The sequence below is a fragment of the Hibiscus syriacus genome, unplaced genomic scaffold (genome assembly GCF_006381635.1).
Source record: "Hibiscus syriacus cultivar Baekdansim isolate YM2019G1 unplaced genomic scaffold, ASM638163v2 tig00111402_pilon, whole genome shotgun sequence".
NCBI lineage: Eukaryota > Viridiplantae > Streptophyta > Magnoliopsida > Malvales > Malvaceae > Hibiscus > Hibiscus syriacus.
The window spans coordinates 5,191,447-5,213,495 of NW_024063082.1; the positions used below are offsets into that span (position 1 = coordinate 5,191,447).

The 22,049-nt window shown below is 34.9% G+C and overlaps 1 protein-coding gene, 1 non-coding gene and 1 pseudogene across 2 annotated transcripts; 2 read left to right on the forward strand and 1 right to left on the reverse strand.

Annotated features, from left to right (window-relative positions):
- Positions 1-6,418: 6,418 nt before the first annotated feature.
- Positions 6,419-11,596, forward strand: LOC120162454 (annotated as a pseudogene).
- A 3,717-nt stretch (positions 11,597-15,313) lies between these two features.
- LOC120162578 lies at positions 15,314-15,431 on the forward strand. The gene has a single exon (XR_005519561.1). It is a non-coding gene; the product is annotated as a U5 spliceosomal RNA (small nuclear RNA).
- Positions 15,432-17,851: 2,420 nt separating this feature from the next.
- LOC120161680 (cytochrome P450 71D10-like) lies at positions 17,852-19,671 on the reverse strand. The gene is made up of 2 exons (XM_039171892.1): positions 18,744-19,671; positions 17,852-18,650 (listed from the first exon to the last, which is right to left on the reverse strand). The coding sequence occupies exons 1-2, from the start codon at positions 19,629-19,631 to the stop codon at positions 18,024-18,026; spliced, it is 1,515 nt and encodes a 504-aa protein (XP_039027823.1). The 5' UTR covers positions 19,632-19,671; the 3' UTR covers positions 17,852-18,023.
- Between the last annotated feature and the right edge of the window lie 2,378 nt (positions 19,672-22,049).

Consider the following 22,049-nt stretch of genomic DNA (forward strand, 5'->3'; position numbering starts at 1 on the left):
GCTTCTTTGGCTTCTTGTTTCCAGAACGAGTCCAATAATTGATCGCATCCAAGAATTTAGCCAAATGAGAGCTCCATCCCTTAATAACATCTCTTAAATCAGCCAATGATATGTAATTTATCATGCTGTCATACACTATTGTCTTAAGGGATGGGAGCTGAAGCTCGACGAGAATCCAATGTTTACGTTCCAAAACAGGGATAAACACCTGCAATCATAAGTAATAATTCATTCATTTGCGCACTTATTTCATAAAACCTTTAAACTCAATCTAAAATAAATACTAACCTTATCGACCTCCCACCATGCAGGATAAAGTTTAGCTTGTCCATTGCCCAAATCAAATGATTCATCTCGTGCATTCTTCAAGTGAACGGCGTGAAAAGACGTCGGCATTATTGTATATCGTATATTTTTATTTTTCTTAAGTTTTCTTATTATTAGAAGACGTGTCACCCACGCATCGATATGCTGTTTTACAAAAAAAGACATATATTAGTGACTTACATAAATTTAAAAAAAAATTAATCAAATTGAAATATAAGAAAAATATAAGACTTACCCCCCCATCGAAATAGCCATTGTCTTCGACCCCTAATAATACGCCCCACCAAGGCCGTTCAAGCAACAAAAAGATATCATCGGTGAGCTTGCATATTTCAGTGAAACACCCCTTGCTCCGCTCATGTAGATAAAAATCAACTGCGGTCTTAGCCCAAAGGGTGTTATCCAAAATTGTGTCCGGTAGTTGTTCCCTCTCCTCTTCAGATACCGGTATGGTACTGGCCGGTAACTCATACGAGAGCCAACTTGAATCCATCATGTCCGGCACGACAGAGGGTTTCTCAAGAAGCCTACATATGACGCCATGTGAATCGGGCTCTTGAATGGTGGGAGGGACCTCTTCAATGATGACAGTGGCCTCTTGAACGGTGGGAGGGGACTCTCGAGGAATGATATGGGGGGCCTCTTCAACGATAGGAGTGGACTCTTGAGGGATGACAGGCGAGTCGGGCTTCTTCTTGCGGTGTCTTCGCACTATTGGGGTGTACGGAGACTTAATAGCACGTGCACGCTGTCTGATGCGTGAACTCCGTCGTGCAAGCATAACCCGACGTAAAGCATCCACTCTATCGGGCCGCTAAATAATTAAATACAAAAATCAGTAAATAAACAGACATGATATTTAAACAGTGAAAACAAAGACAAATATGTTTCAAACTTGCATTGTATTCACCCAAGTCATTATTCTATCATAGTTCACAAAATGCATCAGATAACAAAGAAAAATATGTTTCAAACTAATACCCTGAAGTTAGTATTTGTCTTTGTTTTGTCTATTGGTTGAAGTAATGCAATCCATTCAAGTTTCAATTTGCAGAAGAAGAAATAGTTTACTTTCGCAACACGAAACTTAAAATCGCAACGCGAAATGAAAATCGCAACGACAGAATCGCAATGCGAAATGAAAATCGCAACGAAAGAATCGCAACGCGAAATGAAAATCGCAATGCGATTTTGGTTTCGCGTTGCGATCTTGTCGTTGCGATTTTGGTTTCGCGTTGCGATTCTGTCGTTGCGCTTTTCATTTCGCGTTGCGATTTGGTTTCGCGTTGCGATTTTAAGTTTCGTGTTGCGAAAGTAAACTATTTCTTCTTCTGCAAATTGAAACTTGAATGGATAAATTTACTTTCAACCAAAAGACAAAACAAAGACAAATATATTTCACAGTGTTAAAGAATACACAGTTTAGCAGAATTGGCAGCAACCGAACAAATTTACTTTCAACCAAAAGACAAAACAAAGACAAATACTATTTCACAGTGTTAAAGAATACACAGTTTAGCAGAATTGGCAGCAACCGAACAAATTTACTTTCAACCAAAAGACAAACAAAGACAAATATATTTCACAGTGTTAAAGAATATACAGTTTAGCAGAATTGGCAGCAACCGAACAAATTTACTTTCAACCAAAAGACAAAACAAAGACAAATACTATTTCACAGTGTTAAAGAATACACAGTTTAGCAGAATTGGCAGCAACCGAATAAATTTACTAAGCAATCTAAGTGAAATGGCTAATCTAAGTGAAATTACGAGTAAATTTATCATTAAGTTAAATATGGAAAATCTTAAACTTACCTCGTTGCGTAGAGTATGAACCTCATTCTGCAACGATACTATCATCTCACGTAGAGCGGCAACCTCACCACGTAAAGTTGACACCTCCACACGCCATGCACCATCGTTATCGCGTAGAGTACCGATCTCCTCACGCAAGGCATTGACCTCATCACGTAACTCCCTTGACTCATCCCGTTGAGGTGGAGGTGGAGAACAGGGAGATAGGAGTCGTGGCATCTTTGCCGGTCGCCTATCATGAGGTGATGGTGGAGAAGAGGCTCGATGATGTGACGGGATAGGTGATGGCTCTCGTTCTAGAGATGTATAGTCGGGTCGATCGGGTGATGGCTCTAGGTGAGGTGATGGCTCTCGAATTGGAGGAAGTGGATGCTGCTCATCATCCGTGCCATCAAAAAAATTCTGACTAGCTTGCCACCAATCAGTGGCAAGCTCTTCCTCCGTGGGTGTCAGTCTTTGTAATGGAATGTTGGCCTCCTAAAATATAAAACTCAAACAAAGTTAAACGTCTACTATTAATAACTTGTTTATATATTATATGAAAGTATTTGTGTTAACTTACATTATTTATTGTGGCATATGGTATTAAGTCTTCCCAATCCAACAGAGTTTTCCTCTTCCAGGAAATAGCCCTGGGAATATCATTTGACGTTTTTATTGCATATGTACGCATGCTGGGGAAAGCCTCGAATATCCAAATCTACAAACAATATAATAACAAAATTAGTAATTGTTAAATAATTAATTATAATTTTAGAAACATTATATAGAAATTCTTACCTTAAAGGCCCAAACAAAGCCTGACAAAGTGTATTTGGACCCATCGCCCCGCAAACTTTTGCGGTCATCAAAGGCAGACGACAACTTAGTCCAGGTAGCTTTCCATATATACGAACCCCACGGAAACAGATTCCATGCATTCAGGTCCTCTACCAATATTATTAGCTCCCGATGAATAGGTTGTCTAGCCTCTCTGCCTAAAAAGCCGGCATACACAAGTAGTAGAAGGCATACTCGGACAACATCGACGTCTTCCATCCGAGTGAAACCAGCTTTCTTATTAAATAATTTCTTCAGGTCGTCGACATGTAGGTTCGGCTTCTCCATTGACTCATCCGGAAAAACCCGGGATAACCATGATGGGCGGCGATATGACGAGTGTACCGGCCTACATCATCGTGTCCGAATCGTAGACCAGTGATTAAGCAGAACTCCTTCCGCCCAAAGCAAGTATACGCTGGTGGAAAATGAAACCATATCTCTTCCTCACCACGTTGTATACTGTCGGGTAGATTTGATGTCATGGTCTGAAGCCACAAATGGGTCAAATTAGCATCTCCACCCGGATGCTGTACTCTCAGCCATGGCCCGAAGCAGGTTTCCTCAAACAATTGTCTTTGAGCAGGTGAAAGCTTCTTTGCAATTGTAGTGGCCAGGCTGACTTTATTTCTCAAGGTCAATTGAGCCGAAAAAAATTTCTACAAAAACAATAAACATACCAAGTTAGATATACCAAAACTACACTGTGAAGATATACCAAAACAATAAACATAAAAAGTAGTAGTTTATTCTTGAAACTAAAATTTGCAACACTGTTTTGTCTTTTGGTTGAAATGAAAATCGCAACGAGAGAATCGCAACGCGAGATGACAATCGCAACGAGAGAATCGCAACGCGAAATGAAAATCGCAACGAGAGAATCGCAACGCGAAATGAAAATCGCAATGCGATTTTGGTTTCGCGTTGCGATTCTCTCGTTGCGATTTTCATTTCGCGTTGCGATTCTCTCGTTGCGACAGTCATTCTCTCGTTGCGATTTTCATTTATCTCGTTGCGACAGTCATTCTCTCGTTGCGATTTTCATTTATCTCGTTGCGACTCTTCTGCAAATTGAAACTTGAATGGATTGCATTACTTCAACCAAAAGACAGAACAAAGACAAAGACAAATACTAACTTGAAAATCGCAACGAGAGAATAGCAACGCGAAATGAAAATCGCAACGACAGAATCGTAACGCGAAATGAAATCTAAGTGAAATGGTTAATCTATTATTGAAATGACCAGTAAACTTATCATCAGTTTCAATATGAAAAACCTACAATAATGCAAACATTTCAAAATAAAAATAATTAAAAAACTAACCCTCGGAGGTTGATTTTCCATTTCTGAATATTGTGAGGGATTTCTGACCGTGAATGGTTGTGAGGGATTTCGCCGGAGATGGGGACGGAAATCTTCGGAGATGGGGACGGATTTCTTCGCCGTAGAGAGTGAGAGATGGAGATGGGACTGAGTTGTGATTTTAGGTTTTAGGTTATGAGTTGCGATTACGGGATTTTGTCTTAATATTCTTTTTGTAATTTGAAAATAAAATACGCGTAGCGATTATAATGGCGCTTTAAATATCGCGTTGCGATTTACGGATACGCGTTGCGATTTTATGTATTATCGTTGCGATTTACGGATACGCGTTGCGATATACGGATACGCATTGCGATTTACCCATACGCGTTGCGATTTACGGATACACGTTGCGATTTACGGATACGCGTTGCGATTTATGTGTTCGCGTTGCGATTTTCATATTCGCGTTGCGATTATGGAAAATCGCAATGCGAATTTGTACTATCGCATCGCGATTTTCAAGAATCGCGTTGCGATTTTGGAAACTGATTTGCGATTCTGGAAACTGATTTGCGATTCTGGGGATCGCGTTGCGATTTTTATTTCGCGTTGCGATTTTGTTGGTCATTTTGGCAAATCCAAAAAAAGTTGGTTAAAATCGTATATTATAACTTTTTTTTGGTCACTGAGGCGATTTTCTCTAGACATGATTTATGAGATTTGTTGATTGATTAATCGATTGAGTGATCAAGAACACTCATATTATCTTATCTAGTGTGAGTTTGAATCATGTCATTTGTTTTGAAAATATAATAATTTTCTATTTAATCGAGAAAAAATTATATAATTTATATATCAAATAATTTTTAATTAAATGATTTAAAAGAAAATTGTATATGCACGTATTTTCAAATTTTAACTTTGGGTTACGATAAAAGAAGTCGTCGCCGTTCGTATCTAGTCTAAAAATAAAGTTTATGTAATTCATAAATTAGTTTAGATTTATATGAACCGAAAAATATATATTTTTGATGTGTTTTAAGGTAAATGTAAATTTCATGATCTATTAATTGAAAAACAAGTGTAAATTATATTTTTTATTATATTAAATGTTTAAAATTTTATATCTCTAAAGTTTTATTATATAATTATTTAAAATGAAATTATTAGTGTCTGTTAAGAAAAAAATATTATCTAATGAATACATAACATGTTATGCAGTGATGTTGTTTTAAAAATAATAAATAATTTTATATAAAATTAAGAAATATATTATTTTAATTAAAAACTCTAAAACAAATCACTTTAAACTAAAAACATTTACCCCTAAAATAAAAAAATACAAATATATCATATATAACAAATCAATATCAAACTGTGTCACCCTGTGGTCAAAACTTTATCCTAACATGATAGACATAGGTTGGGTTGGGTCGGATTTTTTGGTCCACTCGACCCATCCGACCCGACCCGAAAACAATGACTCTTCCACTTGAAATTTGACCCAACCTATATAATATATACACTTTACTCGACTCGAATTTTTGAAATAAAATACGAACCCAATCTAAACCAAATTAATAAAAAATATGATTTTTATTCAATAAAAATAGTAATTTAATTGAAAAAAAATAATATATAGAGGGATATTATTATAATTATTCATAAATATATAAGGTAAAATTATATTTTTATTCGGGTTGGGTAGGGTTAGGTATTTTTCACCCTAAACTCGAATTTAACTCGACCCAAACACCACCTTTAAAAAAACTGACCCGACCCGACCTGACCCGAACTCAAATTTATTTTTTAAAAAGCCAGACTCGATCGAGTTGAGTCGAAACCTGTCAGGTTTGATCCCATGCTCATCCCTGAACTTAAACAATTTAGGATATTTTAATTTAATTTATTTAATTTGAAGATAACTAAAAAAGGTTAATTTACTTTTATACCCCTCCCTCATTTTTCTTTCTTACATGCATAAAAATCAGTCGGGTTCGAATTTCATGTCTATCACTAAACTTAAACAATTTAGAATATTTTAATTTAATTTATTTAATTTGAAGATAACTAAAAAAAAGTTAATTTACTTTTGTACCCCTCCCTCATTTTTCTTTCTTACAGGCATAAAAATAAACTCCATTTTGACTCTTTTTCTTCCGCTGCAGGCCTGTTTTTATTAGTTGGCGACGGAGGAACAAATGTTAGCTTCTTCTTCTTCAGCTGCTGCTGCTTCTACTACTCAGCACGATCTGTCGGCTTCTGTTGCTTCTGGTGGAGATCGGTAAAAGCTTGTGGCTCCTGCTAAGCTACCGATCTCAAGGACGGCTTGTATTACGATTCCACCTGGGCTTAGTCCTTTTTCTTTCTTGGAGTCTCCTTTTCTTCTTTCCGATGTTAAGGTTAGAGGTCATTTTTATGTTTTTGTTTTTAGGTTGGATCGGTTTTGGGTTATGTTTGTTTCCTGAGAAAATAGAGGAAACACGGTTACTTTCTAAAAATTCATTGGTAAAGTTATTTTCTTTTATTTTTTCTTTTTAAATAAGAAAACAAAAGATTCTTTTTAATTGATCAAGTAATTTAACAATGTGAGCTTCAAAGTTTTGATTTTATTTTTTAGGTAGCTTTTAGTGGGGATTTCTTTTTCGGCTAGGTTTTTGTATGATGTGATTGGATTTAATTTTCAGCAAAAGAGATGCTTAAGAAACAATCTGGGTTGCTAAATTTGTTATTTCATTTATGTGTTCTTGAACACGTTTGATTTTATATTTGAAGTGGTTCATGATGTTGGAGACCTTAAAGAAAAGAAAAAAGATTCCGATGGTTTGATAATGCAATTATTAGATAAATTATGAGATATGGCACCCTAGTGTCCATTGATTTGTATTTTGAGGAAGAAGGAATAAGGCTTTTCTATATGTATCTATATATTAAATGTGTTGTACGTATAAAATCTTGATTGAACCCCTTTTTTTGAGAGCTTTGATTTACTTTTAAATGATACTGCTGTTTTTTTCCACATAATTAACTTTCCTCTTTTGGTTGTGTGGCAACTGTGGCTTATATATTTTTGGTGCTTGAACTGGTGTTATAGGTAAGGACATGCGAGAGAATTTTCCCATTTTTGTAATGTAAGAATATGGAATAGATGCTGGTTGTGAGGTGGAGTAGATTGATGAATTGATGCTTGTTTAAAGGCAATTGTTTGATTTAGATCGAAGGATAGGTTTCTGTTTAAAGTGTGGTGCTAGGAGGCAGTGGAATGAATGGGTGGAAAACAGAAATAGGTGGGTCAAGATGAAGAGACATTATTACTGCGACTTAATGGAGGATTTTATTTTATTAGTTAAGCTCTAGGTTTACTTGATGGAAGATATGACATCACAGAGTTGAATTTGCAAGTTAGGGGATTGGTAGGAGGTATTACAAATCTGTTTTCCACCATCTAGTGTAGAGTTAGCTGGAAGTACATGAATACTTATTGAAAAGATTTTTCTTTTACTCACCTTTATTTTGTTTGTTTTGGAATCAACCCCCTCCACATTTTAAGTTCTTTTATGCACTAAACAATCGTACTAGAATTAGTTTGTTTGATATTAGATCGCTAGCTGAGTTTGTACTTTATATGCTTGTTCATGCTGATGATACTAGTCACTCGCAGTTTATATGTTGTTGTTCATCAGCGAATGAAAGTGAAGTAGGCGTGTAAAACTACATAGAGTTTTTTTTTTTTTTGCTTCTTGTTTCCAGGCAGAGCCTTCACCAACTACTGGTTCTCTCATTAAGCCTCAGGCAGTGCATGGCACTGTCGCTTCTAGTGCATATTCAGCAGCTTCTGTGTGTTCCAATGCTATTGATGAAAGAAATCCCAGCTGCTTTGAGTTTAGACCCCCTCCTTGATCGAATCTGGTAATTTCCCCTTGAAATTAATGGACAATCAATTTCTATTTCACTACAGTCACAGGGTGTATGGTTATGTGTTCATATAGAATCTTGATTTAGCATCCTGCTATCTCTTCTCTCTCTCTCTAGATTTTTCGATATTGACATCCTTATCTATGTTCATAATGCCCCACTGCTTGTATGGTATAAATATCCTCCTTGTCTAAAGGTTTTGCTTATTCAAGGCACCTGCAGATTTAAACCATCTTAGAAGCGAACAATCTCTGCCGATCCAAGGTCAATACCAGATTGTAGTGTATAATCCATCAGCTCCAGTTAAAACCGAGATGGCTGGCTCTTCGAATGAGTTGAATCTCTCTGTACCAGTTCATACAGCTACTTCTTTGGCTAGTGTTCCTGCTGAAGTTGATTTAGATGAATTAAACCAGATTGGGAACCCAAATTGTGTGACACAGTCAGGGCAGACCGATCATAGAGTAACAGGCTCATCCATGATATCTGATGATGGATACAACTGGAGAAAGTATGGACAGAAACATGTCAAAGGAAGTGAATTTCCACGCAGTTATTACAAATGCACGCATCCTAATTGCGAAGTGAAAAAGCTATTTGAGCAATCTTATGATGGGCAGATTACGGAGATAGTATACAAAGGTACACATTTGAATGACTGGGAATATGAGCAATGGACAAATTTTATGGCTGTCATTTCGGTCTTCTCTATTTCTGATGATTCTGCTGATGGGTTGATTTGGAAGGGCTCAGGAGATGGGGTTTTCTCAGTTAAATCTTGTTCTAATTTATGTTATTTGAGGAGTTCAGATTCGGTAAAAGATCATTTTTGGAAGACTATTGTTTGGAGGGGCCTGCTGCCTCCAAGAGTGGAGACTTTTCTATGACAAGTGATTTTGCAGAAACTGTCAGTGAAGACAGCTTTGGTTAAACGAGGAGTAAAGGAAATAGTTGATCTGTTATGTCCTTTATGTAAGTTAATGGAAGAGCCCCCCTCCCATTTATTCTTTTCTTGTTCGGTTGTTTGGTGAATATGGAACAAGTTCATGTGCTACTGGAATATTCAGTCTGTTTTTCAAGTGGATGCTAAAAGTTTTCTTCTAGCCTGGGCAGAATTGAGGTCTAACTCTCATATGGTCATTTATTCCTGGAGTGGTTCTATGAACAATATGGAAAACTAGGAATTCTATTGTGTTTGAAAGAGGGAAGCTAGATCAAGCTGAATTTTTCTTTTTAGCAAGGTTCAGGCTTGCTTCATGGTTTTTAGCAAAAAATTCTCAGGTTTCTATCTCTAAGGATTGTCTTATTTCTGATCCTTCCTTAGGGGATTATTGCTTACCATATTCTAATCGGATTTTATCAAAGTTTTCGTGGTCCCCTCCTCCCAATGGCTTTATTAAACTTAATGTGGATGCTGCTACTACTAGTGATTGGAGGAGGAGTGGTTTAGGTGGTGTTCTTAAAGACGTATCTGGTTCGATCCTAGCATCTTTCAAAGAGTCTGCTTGTCCTAGGCCTCCTACATTGATGGAATTGAAAGTTATCCTAAAGGGCCTGGTTTTCTTTGAATCTATTCGACAGAGATATAAGGAACGTTTGATTATCGAGAGTGATAGTAGGGTGGCTGTTGACTGGGTTAAGGACGTTGTTCTATGTCCTGATGTTTATGTTCATACTGTTAAAGATATTATTCAAAAACTCAGAGATTGTGAAGACGTTATTAGATGGGTTAATAGGACTGCCAACCTAGAGGCAGATGCCCTAGCTAAGGCTGGTATTGGTTAATCCTCATGTTATTTTTAAAAGGATGTTTCCTTTTGGTTTTTTTATCTCCTTAAGGGAGTTAGGTGTTGTATTCCTATGTTGATATTGTTGTTAATGAAATCCTAGGGTACTCTTTTCCTCATTCCACTGATTAAGGAACTATTTTTCAAGTTTCTTAAATCATGAAGGGGTTTTTTAATGAGGCCTAATATTCTTATAAAAAAAAAGGTACACATGATCATCCTAAACCTCAACCTAGTCGCCGGTATTCTTCTGGAAATACTATGTCTATACAAGAAGAAGATCGGATAAGGTGCCATCTTTGACTGGTAGAGATGGTAAGGAGTACTCTCTCATATAGTTTTTGTGTGTTTTGGCCGTGTTTTAACTTATGAGTTAATCTTTTCTTTTTCCCTGTTTTAGACAAGTCATCCAGTATGTATGGCCAGATGGCTCATAGTATTGAACCAAATAGTACAGCAGATCTATCTCCAGTCACTGCTAATGATGATAATGTGGGTGATGTTGATGATGATAATCCTTTCTCAAAGCGAAGGTATTGTTACTGTCACTGGAGGCTTTAGCTTTTTACCCTGGTTTTGTATGCTTGCTTAGTGATATTATTGAATACGAGCAGGAAGATGGATGGGGGGATTGATATCACTCCTGTGGTGAAGCCAATCCGGGAACCACGTGTTGTTGTACAAACTGTGAGTGAAGTTGATATCCTGGATGATGGGTATCGATGGCGCAAATATGGGCAAAAAGTAGTGAGAGGAAATCCTAATCCTAGGTACACATCATGAAAATTTGATTAAATGATAATAGTCATATACTCGTATGTTTCAACATGTGGTTTTTAGAACAGTATATTAGTTGGCATGAAACTTCATTGGAAGCATGCTGGCTTTTGCGCATTGTCATATATTAGAGAAAGACAACATATGTTTCTCAGATTTTCTATTCAGTTCTGCTTGGTGATATTTGTATTTGGTTGTTTTGCTTATTTAGATTATAATTTTCCAGACCTAAAGGCACATGCTTTAAGATCTTCTATTCAGTTTATGACCTTATTCTTTTATCATGGTTTATTACATTATTTGATCTTATTTTTATTTTCTGCGTACTTTCTATGTAGGAGTTATTATAAGTGCACAGCTGCTGGTTGCCCTGTTAGAAAACACATCAAGAGGGCATCTCATGATCCGAAAGCTGTTATAACCACATACGAGGGAAAACACAATCATGATGTACCTACTGGAAGGACCAATACTCATGATACAGCTGGACCTGTAAAGGCAACATCAAGGATTAGATCAGAAGAAAATGATGCCATTAGCCTTGATCTTGGTGTTTGGATTAGTCCTGCTCATGAAAATAGTTCGACCGAGCATCAGCAATTGCATTCTGAACTCGTCCAAAACCACCCTCAGACTGGTGATTCTAGTTTCAAGCCAGTTCAACCAACTCCACTGACAACATACCATGGTGTTCCTAGTGGTGGCATGAATCATTATGGATCTAGAAAAGCACAAAGCGAAGGTCACCGTGTTGAAATTATGCCCCTAAATCATTCGTATGCATATGCACAGACCATGGGAAGAATACTAACAGGTCCGTAAATCTGTCAACAATGAAGGTACAAGAGATAAAAACATGGACATTCCTTCCCCCCCCCCCCACCATCTTTTTGGCTGGTAAAAGAAAGGTTAGAAATCTTATTCTGAAAAATGTGTGTATTGTTTCTCTATATATAGTTTACTGTCTGCTGATCCTGTTAACTAGCGTACAAACTACTTTCTGCCGAGTTCTGTATAAACTTGGGAGTTTGTACAAAAATGGAACTGGTACGTCTTATTTTTGTTACAGGAAATTGTTGTAAAACATGTCCTGGTTGATGCAATTTTGATGACCTGACAGTGTATGAAGTATTGTTATTTATCAAACACAACTAATATAAATCATAAAGACATACGCCCCATTACAAGTGCTTCGATCATTAAGATAATGGTAGTAGCCCTGTAAAAATTTCGTATTTATAATATGGTACGGAACAATATGTTATTGTATTATTACTATTAATTCCTATTAAGCATTTTAATACAAGTTGCAGTTATGCAGTTGATGCTTGCAGGGATCTTCCATTTTTTGCTTTCATTTCATGAAATCATACAACTCTACAGTCACAGTCAAACCTTTCTGCACATCATATAAAAAATGTCCATCCTTTTGGATTCCACTGCTATTGAATGGGTAAATGGTATGAATCATTTCTTTTTCTTACTAAATTTGTGAGATTTCATTTCGTTTCTTACATCCAAAATCTGTTTTGTACGAGTTGGATCTATTGGATAACCCGACTTTCAATGGGAACATGAAAACAGAGACTAAATCCAAAAGCAACGAGTTATATATGTTCCTCCAGATTTTTGGAAATTAATTGGTAGCTTTTGCTGTTAATTCTCCTCTTTGAGACTATCAATACTCGGCCTCAATTGCCATAATGTTGCCACCTATGCTTTCAATCACCATTGATATTTTGAGGCTTAAGAGAAGATAAAAGCTCAAAAAGAAATGCAGCACCCAAAGTTGATTTTCCATGATTTTGCCTATGGCTAAAAGGCAAAGATAGTTGGCCAAAATTCCCTGAGATATCAAGGGGAGACGAGGTCACTTACCGAATCGAATTACTTAAAATCGATCTGACATCTATTTAATTGGACTAAATTTCGATCCAATTGATTAATTCGATTAAAATCGAAAAGTGAATACCATTCGTGCCTATTCCTCCAACAATTAAGTTAAAAGACAAGAGTGCTCCAACAATAATAGCCCCATTGAAAGAATCCACTAACTATACCTTTCTCTTTCCATTACATTTCTATTCAACAACTTCATGACAAAACACACAATATCAAGAAAAAGAAAGAAAAAGAGTTTTCTTTTCTCAATGAATCAAGAACTCCTATGTTCAAAATATACTCTTTTTCAACTCTTATCACCATTTACAGATTGAAATTCAAACTTTAAACATGGTTTGATCAAACAAAAGATGAAGATTGGTGAAAATAGTACAAGAAATATCCCCCACAAAAAGAGGGGCACCATCTTTCCTGAAAGGCTAATAGCTCTTGGCAACAAGCCGACAGAGCATCAACCATCCTATCATCTATTTTTACCTCAACACATTGCCACATAACTCTGCCTGCTTGGACTCTGTATCTAAGCGGCTGATTCTACCGTTGCTTTCTTTCCTTGTACATCATTGAGAATCAACTAAAGCAGCTTGCATTGAACAGATTAACGATTTCAAAGCTTATAAATGTCCTATATATAACAATATAGTAACCTCAGATCACCTTATGAGCATTCTCCTCTGTACCATCGATAGGCTCCGGGTTTATTTTTTCTTGATGGGAAGGCAGAGTGAGCCGGCTGTTCATTCTTCCATTGCTCTCTTGCAAGAGAGGTTTAGACGGCTGCAGCGAGCGAGGGAATTGAGGCAAGAAAGAGAGGTTTTACTGTTGCTATCCGAAGCAGAGAGGATCAAATCAGGCACACCAAATGAAACATCGCAATCTTTTTTCCATTCCGAATTGATGCTTAAGCCTACTCCGCATCTCCAAGGATCTGCATACGGTGAATCTGGCATGCGGAGCATGCATAATCGACGCCAGGTTATTGAAACTCCGATATTTTCGAACTTACAGCAGAAAGACACGGTCTTGCATACATTTACCTTTAATGATTCAGATGTTGACACTTCATCTGTGAACAATTGTAGTTTATTCTCGTATTTTTCTTTCATTCTCCGGTTCGAGTCTTTACCTCTTCTTATGGAGCTGTAAGAAATTGGTAAGGGGGAAAGGGCAGTCTTCCGGGGGGAAATGAGAGAAACAAATAGTGTAATATATATATCATCCAAGTATAACACTATAGTCCATTAGGACTCTTCTTTATTCTGTAATGATCAGCAGTTATATAATGATCTGACAGGTCATCCTCTTGCCTCTTTAGAAATGCATCTTCACCATGGTTGCCATTATTTGAGTCTTCATCATTGCTTCACTTCCTCTTCATGACTTTCGGAATTGTCAGAGTAATTGCCATGGTATCTAATAGAGCTCCCTCATAGTTTATCCTTTCAAAATCGTACAGAAATAACTTTCTGGGCATTTCCTGCAACTATCTGCACCAAAACAAGTTTCCCACATTAAAGTATTCGTAATACAGTTGATCAAGTTTTGGCCTGATAAACATTTCAGATGAATAGAGTTCGTATTTGAGAAGAAAAAAATGCAAAGAACGCTTGCATTTGTAGAGACAGTCATTCGAAAATGCCACATCCTACATGAAGAGGAGATGCCACAACGAGTGCTTTCCAGTGTTTCCTTCCTAATAGTTTCATTCTGAACTATGTAACATATGTTTAATGCAATTTTCTTGAATGCGTATTCTTGTTTACTTTTCACCGTGATTGAATACGATAATCAGTCCCAGTATATCTCAAAGAATGTCTAAATTTGAGTGATCCAGGTTAAACAAAAGGGAGATGGATCTTTGTGCTTATGCCCTTTAGGCAGAAAGACACTGATTCGTAAGAAAAATGTCATAGTGAATCAAGTTCATAATGTCAATTGTTGTGTAATGTTTCAAGAGTTCCTAATAATTCATAATCCAGATGCCATAAGTTCTAACTGCTTTCATTTTGTATGTATGCAACTGAACTCCTTTTGAGGAACATTTAGAAACAATACAAGCAAAAACTTGCAGGTAGAATGAAAGCTTATGCTCAAGCATTTATATAGATAATAATAAGTGATATAAGTAGCTTACTTCTGGAAATTTGATATGTAGATCTTCAGAAAGTTCATCAATAAATGTATTAGCATCAACATCAAAGATTCCGCCCGCTCGCATTATAATATAGACGGTTTTATTCCGGATCTCCTCCTGCAGGAAAATTTTAAAAGCTTATGTATTGACCCCATAGTCTAAATAAGTACTACTTGATCCTCATTCCTCTGCATAGAGGACATTCAGTGCTTACTTGAACATTATGCAAGTTCACATGTTTATCAGTTCAATTTACTTCTTGGTGTTGATATCAATGCCGTTTACAGAATAAGTAATGCGTAGGCAACAACACTGAACTCATCGAAACTGTGTTTCTGCTGCCACAGCACTACAAAAAAAAATGACGTTAATCTTTTGGTACTTCAGCAACTCATCGAAACCAAAACTATATTTGTTCCACTTGGAGGCCAAAGGTGTAAAGAGTAGAAATTGGAGAATAAAACAATCCCATATGGCTACAAAACATAGAAGAACACCCCAACCGACTTCCATAAACAAAAGAGCTAATTTTATGGGCTTAACCACGGAGCCGACTATTCTTTCGCCTTTTACTAGAGAATACCGCGTGCTCTCCACTCAAAGCGGCATACGCCTATTTTTAGAAGGGTGTTCCTAGTTGAATGCCCCCATTCCAATCCTAGTTCCAAAGATTAAGACTGAGTTTTCAACCCTCTTGGAAATGTGCATGCCATTCCACGCAAGACTAGCACTGAAAGGATCATCGACGAGAGATATCAGCATACTGGGCATGCAATCTGTATTCATTTTATAATTTATGTTGTATGTACTTTTATATAAAGGGTAAAATATACAAATGGTCCCCTTTAACTATCAAAAGTATGAAATGGTTCCTAATTATATATTGTTTTGTTGAATCCTCTAATTATTAATATTAAAATTAATAAAACCATCACCCGATTATTCATATGTTTCAAACTCGTTAATAACTTATTAATTGCATCTTGTCGAGTCAGTATTTGAAAATAACAACGGTGTGAGTAGATATCATTAAAATATAATTTTATCATGTCTTAATCATCATGCTAAAGTCCAACTTAGACGACCATTAATTTTTTAATAAAAAATGACGAGTTTAAAACATATGAATAGTTTGGTGACTATTTTGTAACTTTTAATAGTTGAAAGACTGAACAAAACAACACCCTATAAACAAAGAAATATTTTGTAACTTTTAATAGTCGAGGGTTCAATAAATCAATATCCTATATTCAGGGATCAATTGTGTACTTTGCCTATTTATAAAATATATTTATGATTTATATTATCATTTTTTTACCTTTTTATTTTTAATTTTGTAACATAAATTATAAATAAATTTTCATAAAACTAATAAATTCGAATTAATGTTATAAATATATTTTTATAATTTATATTATAATCAACATATTTTCATAAAATTAATATAATTAATTTTAATCAAAGTTTAATTAAAATATTATTATTTTTAATTGTGTATCATGTTTTTAATTTAGTATAGTGGTTAGATATTTTGAAGTTCTAGGTTGGAACCTCCAAACATAATATTTGACCTGCTTTTTATTGATCAATAAAGTGTGACATATGTCTCAATTTTATTAGAGAGTTAACCTATTAAAAATGGCATGTGATGGAAGTAAGACATTTTTAGAATTTAATGACTCTAATATAAATTTGAAGACCTAAATGCTCTAAAATTTCGGTGACCATAAATCTTACCTAAAACATTATTCATGTGTATCAATTTTGACTAATAAACTTTGAATTTTTGGTTTAATTATTTCATATATTTTTTGAGGATGATTTAAACACCCAAATATATTTATCTAAATTCAGTGATTAAGAAACAGATCAGATGGGTTGTAAAATCTATTTATTCAGTACAAACTTTTAAAAAGGACAAAAACAAATAAAAATATTTTGTATATTATATTTATTAGACTTAAACATTTAAATTTATTAATTTTATATGAAAGATTATATCACCAAACTAATAAATATTTGATAATTACAAACTCGATTTATAATATTAAAAATCACCTGCTCAACACTTCATCTTATTTTAATTAAGGTAACTACATTAAATATCATTAAATTTTAGGGTTTGCATCAATTTTATCATTGAATTTTAAAAAATCTCAAATTTAATATCAAATTTTAGTTTTGACTTCAATTATAATATCGCCGTTAGACCGTTAATAGCATTACGACGTGATTCTCTTTTTTCCCTTTGAATTTTAACTCTGTATCGATTTTGTAATTAAACTCTTAAATGTTTTTCTTTTTAAGCATTGATCTTTAGTTCATGTATCATTTTAATCCTTACAACTAATCTAGCTATTGCTACTAGTAAATCGTTGTCCATTATCAGTCATTATTCACGATAAAATTGATATCAAAATATTTACATTTTACTTCTCTTTTTTCTCGTGGAATGATTTTCCATAAACCTCACTCAAAATCGACAAAAAATTATACAAATGTTTGATGTTCTAATACTTCGATCTCCTCGAACAGTCATCCAATGAAGATAATTTCAAATATGTTTTTCATTTTCTTGAAAGAATGTTTCAAACTGAAGGATTGATGTTTTCACCGTCCATATTTTCTATAAAAAAAATACTCCAAAACCCTTAAATATGATAAAGCCTTTAAATTTCATAAAAAAACTGGTGAATTTTAAAAAGACTTTGAAAAAAAACTGAAAAGATGGTATTACACAATAAGACAAATTCATTGATATCTAGAGTGATCGTAAAAAATATCAAAGAGCGGTATTTTTCAATGACGGTTAGATGAAAATTTCAACTTTACAAAGAATAAGATGATGTGAATTAAAAAAATTAACTTTTACATCAACACACGTAAATGTCATGCAAGCATCAAACTATCATATAATATAAATATTATAATTATAGTCAAAATCAAAGTTCAATGTTATAACTGAAATTTTTTTAAAATTCAATAATAAAATCGATACAAACAGTAAACTTAATTGGTATTTAGTGTAATTTATTATTTAATTGATGCAAGACGTGAGCAATAAAATCAAGAAAAAGACAGAGGCGGCACTAGCTTATTTTGTTTTACCAAATACATGACAGGAACAACTCATCATGTTTTGGCGGCTACAATAGGATCATTAACTTACAGTTTTCCACTGCGGCGTCTACGACGTTCAGTGGGAAAGAAACCCAAACACATTTCCTCCATCCCGATTCTAATGAACAATTTTAGAAGCATGATACGGAGTAGGAATAAGAACAAGGTCATTTTTCCTCTTGACAGTCATGCCAAAAACTTCATCCATATCCAGATCCTCCCCTTTCATTCCATTGGGCAGCTTCCAGTCAAAATGGAATAACAACTGCGCCAGTGGCAGCTCCAGATTGGGTGTCGCGAACGTGATCCCTGGACACATTCTTCTTCCCGCACCAAACGGGACGAACTCATAATTGGTTCCCATGTAATCGACTGAACCGTTGAGGAATCTTTCGGGGTAAAACGTGTCTGGGTCGTTCCAGTAATTAGGGTCTCTTCCTAGTGCCCATGCATTGACGAGGACTCTGGTTTTGGCGGGTACTTCGTAGCCGTTGATTTCACAAGCTTGGTTGCATTCTCTGGGGAGTAACAATGGCACCGACGGCCGGATTCGGAAGGTTTCTCTAATGACGGCTTTCAAGTATTTGAGTTCATGAAGGCCTGATTCGTCTACGTTTCCTTTTGATCCGAAGACTCGCCTTACTTCAGCTTGAGCTTCTTTCATAACCCTTGGGTGTTTAATCATTTCGGAGAGTGCCCACTCTACGGTTGTTGATGATGTTTCACTTCCCGCACCAAAAACGTCCTGAAAAAAACATAATTAAAAGGTTCGATTTTTAGTATACGAGACAAAGATCAGATATGGGTGTTTCATGTTGCCGGTGAAAAGGTTACTAACCACGATGACTGATTTTATGTTCTTGTCTCCCAAGGGGAACTCATTCTCCTCTTGAATTCTCAAAAGCACATCGACAAGATCTTCTTGTTCAGCTTGTTCATCGCCATTTTTGACTCTAGCCCTTCTCTCCCTGTGTTCCCTAATGATGTTCTCGATAATCTTATCGTTCTCCTTATGCATCTTCAGGACTTTCTTCTCCACGCCATTTAAATGTTTAAGAACTTTAATGGAGGGAAAGAAATCAGACACACAAAACCCAGCAAGCAACTTAGTGAGTTCCGTAATACTGTCGATGTAAGTCTCTTGATCCTTACATTTCCCCCCGAACGCTGCTCTGGCAACCACCCCATATGTCAAGGAGAAGATCTTGGAGCTGATATTCACCAGCTTCCCGCCACCTTCGTGTATCGTCTTCACGAGATTCAGAACCTCTTCTTCCCTTATCGATCGGAACGATTGGACCCTGGAGGCGCTCAACAGCTCGGTGGTGCAGACTTTACGGAGGTGTCTCCAGTAGGGGCCGTAGGGGGCGAAGGCGATGTTGGTGAAATCGTACGTGTAGATTTTGGGGACGTCAAGGGCCGGCCTGTATGAGAAGTTGATGTCGTGGGTTTTCATTACTTCTCTCGCTACTTCCGGTGAAGAAACAACGACCGTGGAGATTTCACCGAGCTGGAGATGCATGAGTGGTCCATGTTTGAGGGCCAAGTCTCTGAGGGTCTTGTGGGGTGAAGGGCTGGCGATTTGGTGCAAATTCCCGATCACCGGCAATCTCCTTGGCCCTGGGATTGAATTCTTGGGTTTTGATTTCTTTAAACTTCTGAATATGAAGATGGAGACGAGGAGGATGGTGAAGAGGATTTGAAAAGAAGGAAGCTGAAGCTCCATGGCCAGAAAAGAAGATCGGATCAGATGATTGAAGAAAGGTGAAGCTCATTGGGACATGCCCTTGAATTTGTTAATTTATAAGGTACTCGTAAGTACAGGACAGTGGATAGAATCAAATGTGCTTGGGTCACTTGTTTGAAAGATTATTACATAAATTTCCAAACTATTATTTGTGTAAATAAATTTTCAAAAGTGACTGCCGTAATCTAATTATTTAATTAGACAATATAATAAATAGGTGAGCGTGAAATAATATGTAGTTTATCAAAACAAAGTTTATACTTGTCACTCACTCGAACAACTTTGACTACCCACACCAAACTAATGAACTCACCGAGTTTCAGTTGGATTATTTTGAATAAATTATATTTCCATTTATAAATTTAATAATCTATACATTTTAATATCGTTTTCATGTAAATTTCTCAAAAAATATGATTGATATTTTGGTAGTTGAGTCATGATTGCTGGCTCTGGTGGTCAAAATACAAAAGGGTCCTACCTTTATTTATATAATATAATTATATGGGTAAGTCCATTTAATCAGTTGATTAAATTATTTATTTTTTATATTCTTTTAAGTTATTTTTTCTATATTCATTAAAAACACTTTTCTTCTCTTAAAATTTTCTCATCCCCTTCCTTTTAGAATTATTATTTTCCATCGATTTTAATTAAGATTAAAATTGGATTTAAAGTATTATATAAAAAATAATATTAAATATAGCTGCTGAGATTGAAGTCCAGTGGCGTAGTCAAATTATTTGAATCCCACCACCACCAACTTATACTAATCAAACTATGGTATAGTGGCGTTATTATTATTATTATGTTCATTATTGTAGTAACGTTTCTTGGCAGCTTTCATGGCTGCTTATTTTTATTTGATTTATTGCCTTTTGCAGATGACTTTTGGTCATATTTCATGTTTTTTAAAAAAAATATTATTGTTCATTCAACTTCACATTTTTTCTGAATTTTAAAATCGGTTCCAAACATTTTCAGCTACCTAATCTTATTAGAAAGGTATAATGTTAAAATTAGTCACCAACAGTATTTATTAGAATGTTCATGTAGATCCTTATTTTTTTTTAAAGTATTTTGGCCTTCAATATCTCATTTTAGAGTAAAAAAATTCTTAATATTTAACTAAATAATCACTTTAACCCTTATTCTTTTATTTTATAGCATTTGGCCATTCAACGTTTCATTTAAGATAAAAAACTATTATTTTAAAATATTAATTGCTTATTAACTAATAATTTTCATCCATTAAATAATCTTTTTGCCTCAAACTGAAATGTCGAGACTAAAAATACTCTTAAAACATAATATGGACTAAAATTGCCGTTTTAATAAAGGTTGAAAGCTAATTTTAATATTAAACCTATTAGAAAATCTGAATTATGGCCAAGACGATGTAAGGCGGCTGACTGTCTTCCTCAAGTTTCATTATGTTAAACATTGTTTATCCAATGGATCCTTATGTAATTCTTTACTTTATATTTTCATTTTATTTATTTTATTGAATTTTACTATTTTCTTAATAAATTATATTGGACTTATATACACACACTTGTATATACATACAAGGCAAAGCTAGGGGCTTGTCCATGGTTAAATGATGTAACAATAATTTTAGTCTTTGAATGGACTAAGTTTATCATAATAAGAATTAATTTAAATTTTATACCGGTATTAGAGTTTCGAATAGCTTATTCGTATGATTTCAAACATTTTATTGATTGAATTGACATCTAAATAAGCTTTCACTACATCTATGTGAGGATTTAAATTCACCCAGCGACGAATAAATCATCTGAGATTGAACAATATGTAGAAGCGTAAATAATGTTAAAACTATTTAAGCTACCAAGAGAGACAATAAAACATAAAGAGTAGTAAGATAAAACAACAAGAAAAAATAAAATAGATGTATGAATTTTACTACTCTAAGAGTAGAATGTATGATTTTAATTCAAGTTATTTTGTGTTTATATCACGAATTATTTTCTCTTAACCCAAGATGTGAATTACATAACTTATAAGTTACTCGAGCTTAGGAAAAGAGTTGAACTTGGTTCAACTATTTTCAAGTCCAATAAGCTACAATTTCACTTCAAGTATCGGTAATATTTTATAAATATTTTAAAATTTTATTTTAATTTTTAATTTTTAATTTTTTAATTTTTTTATTTTAAACTTTAATAGTTTTTTTAATACTCTTAATGATTCATTTATCCCCTAAATAATATTTTTTGTAATAAATTATCCACAATTTTTTTATGTAGTCTTCTTAGCCCTAACATTTACTTAATGTTGTTCGTTTTGAACTAAGCGTTAAAATATCTTTGTTCAATAAGATTGTGCCATGTGGCATATATGTCTACCTCGCTTTAATTAAAAAAAAAGGTAAAT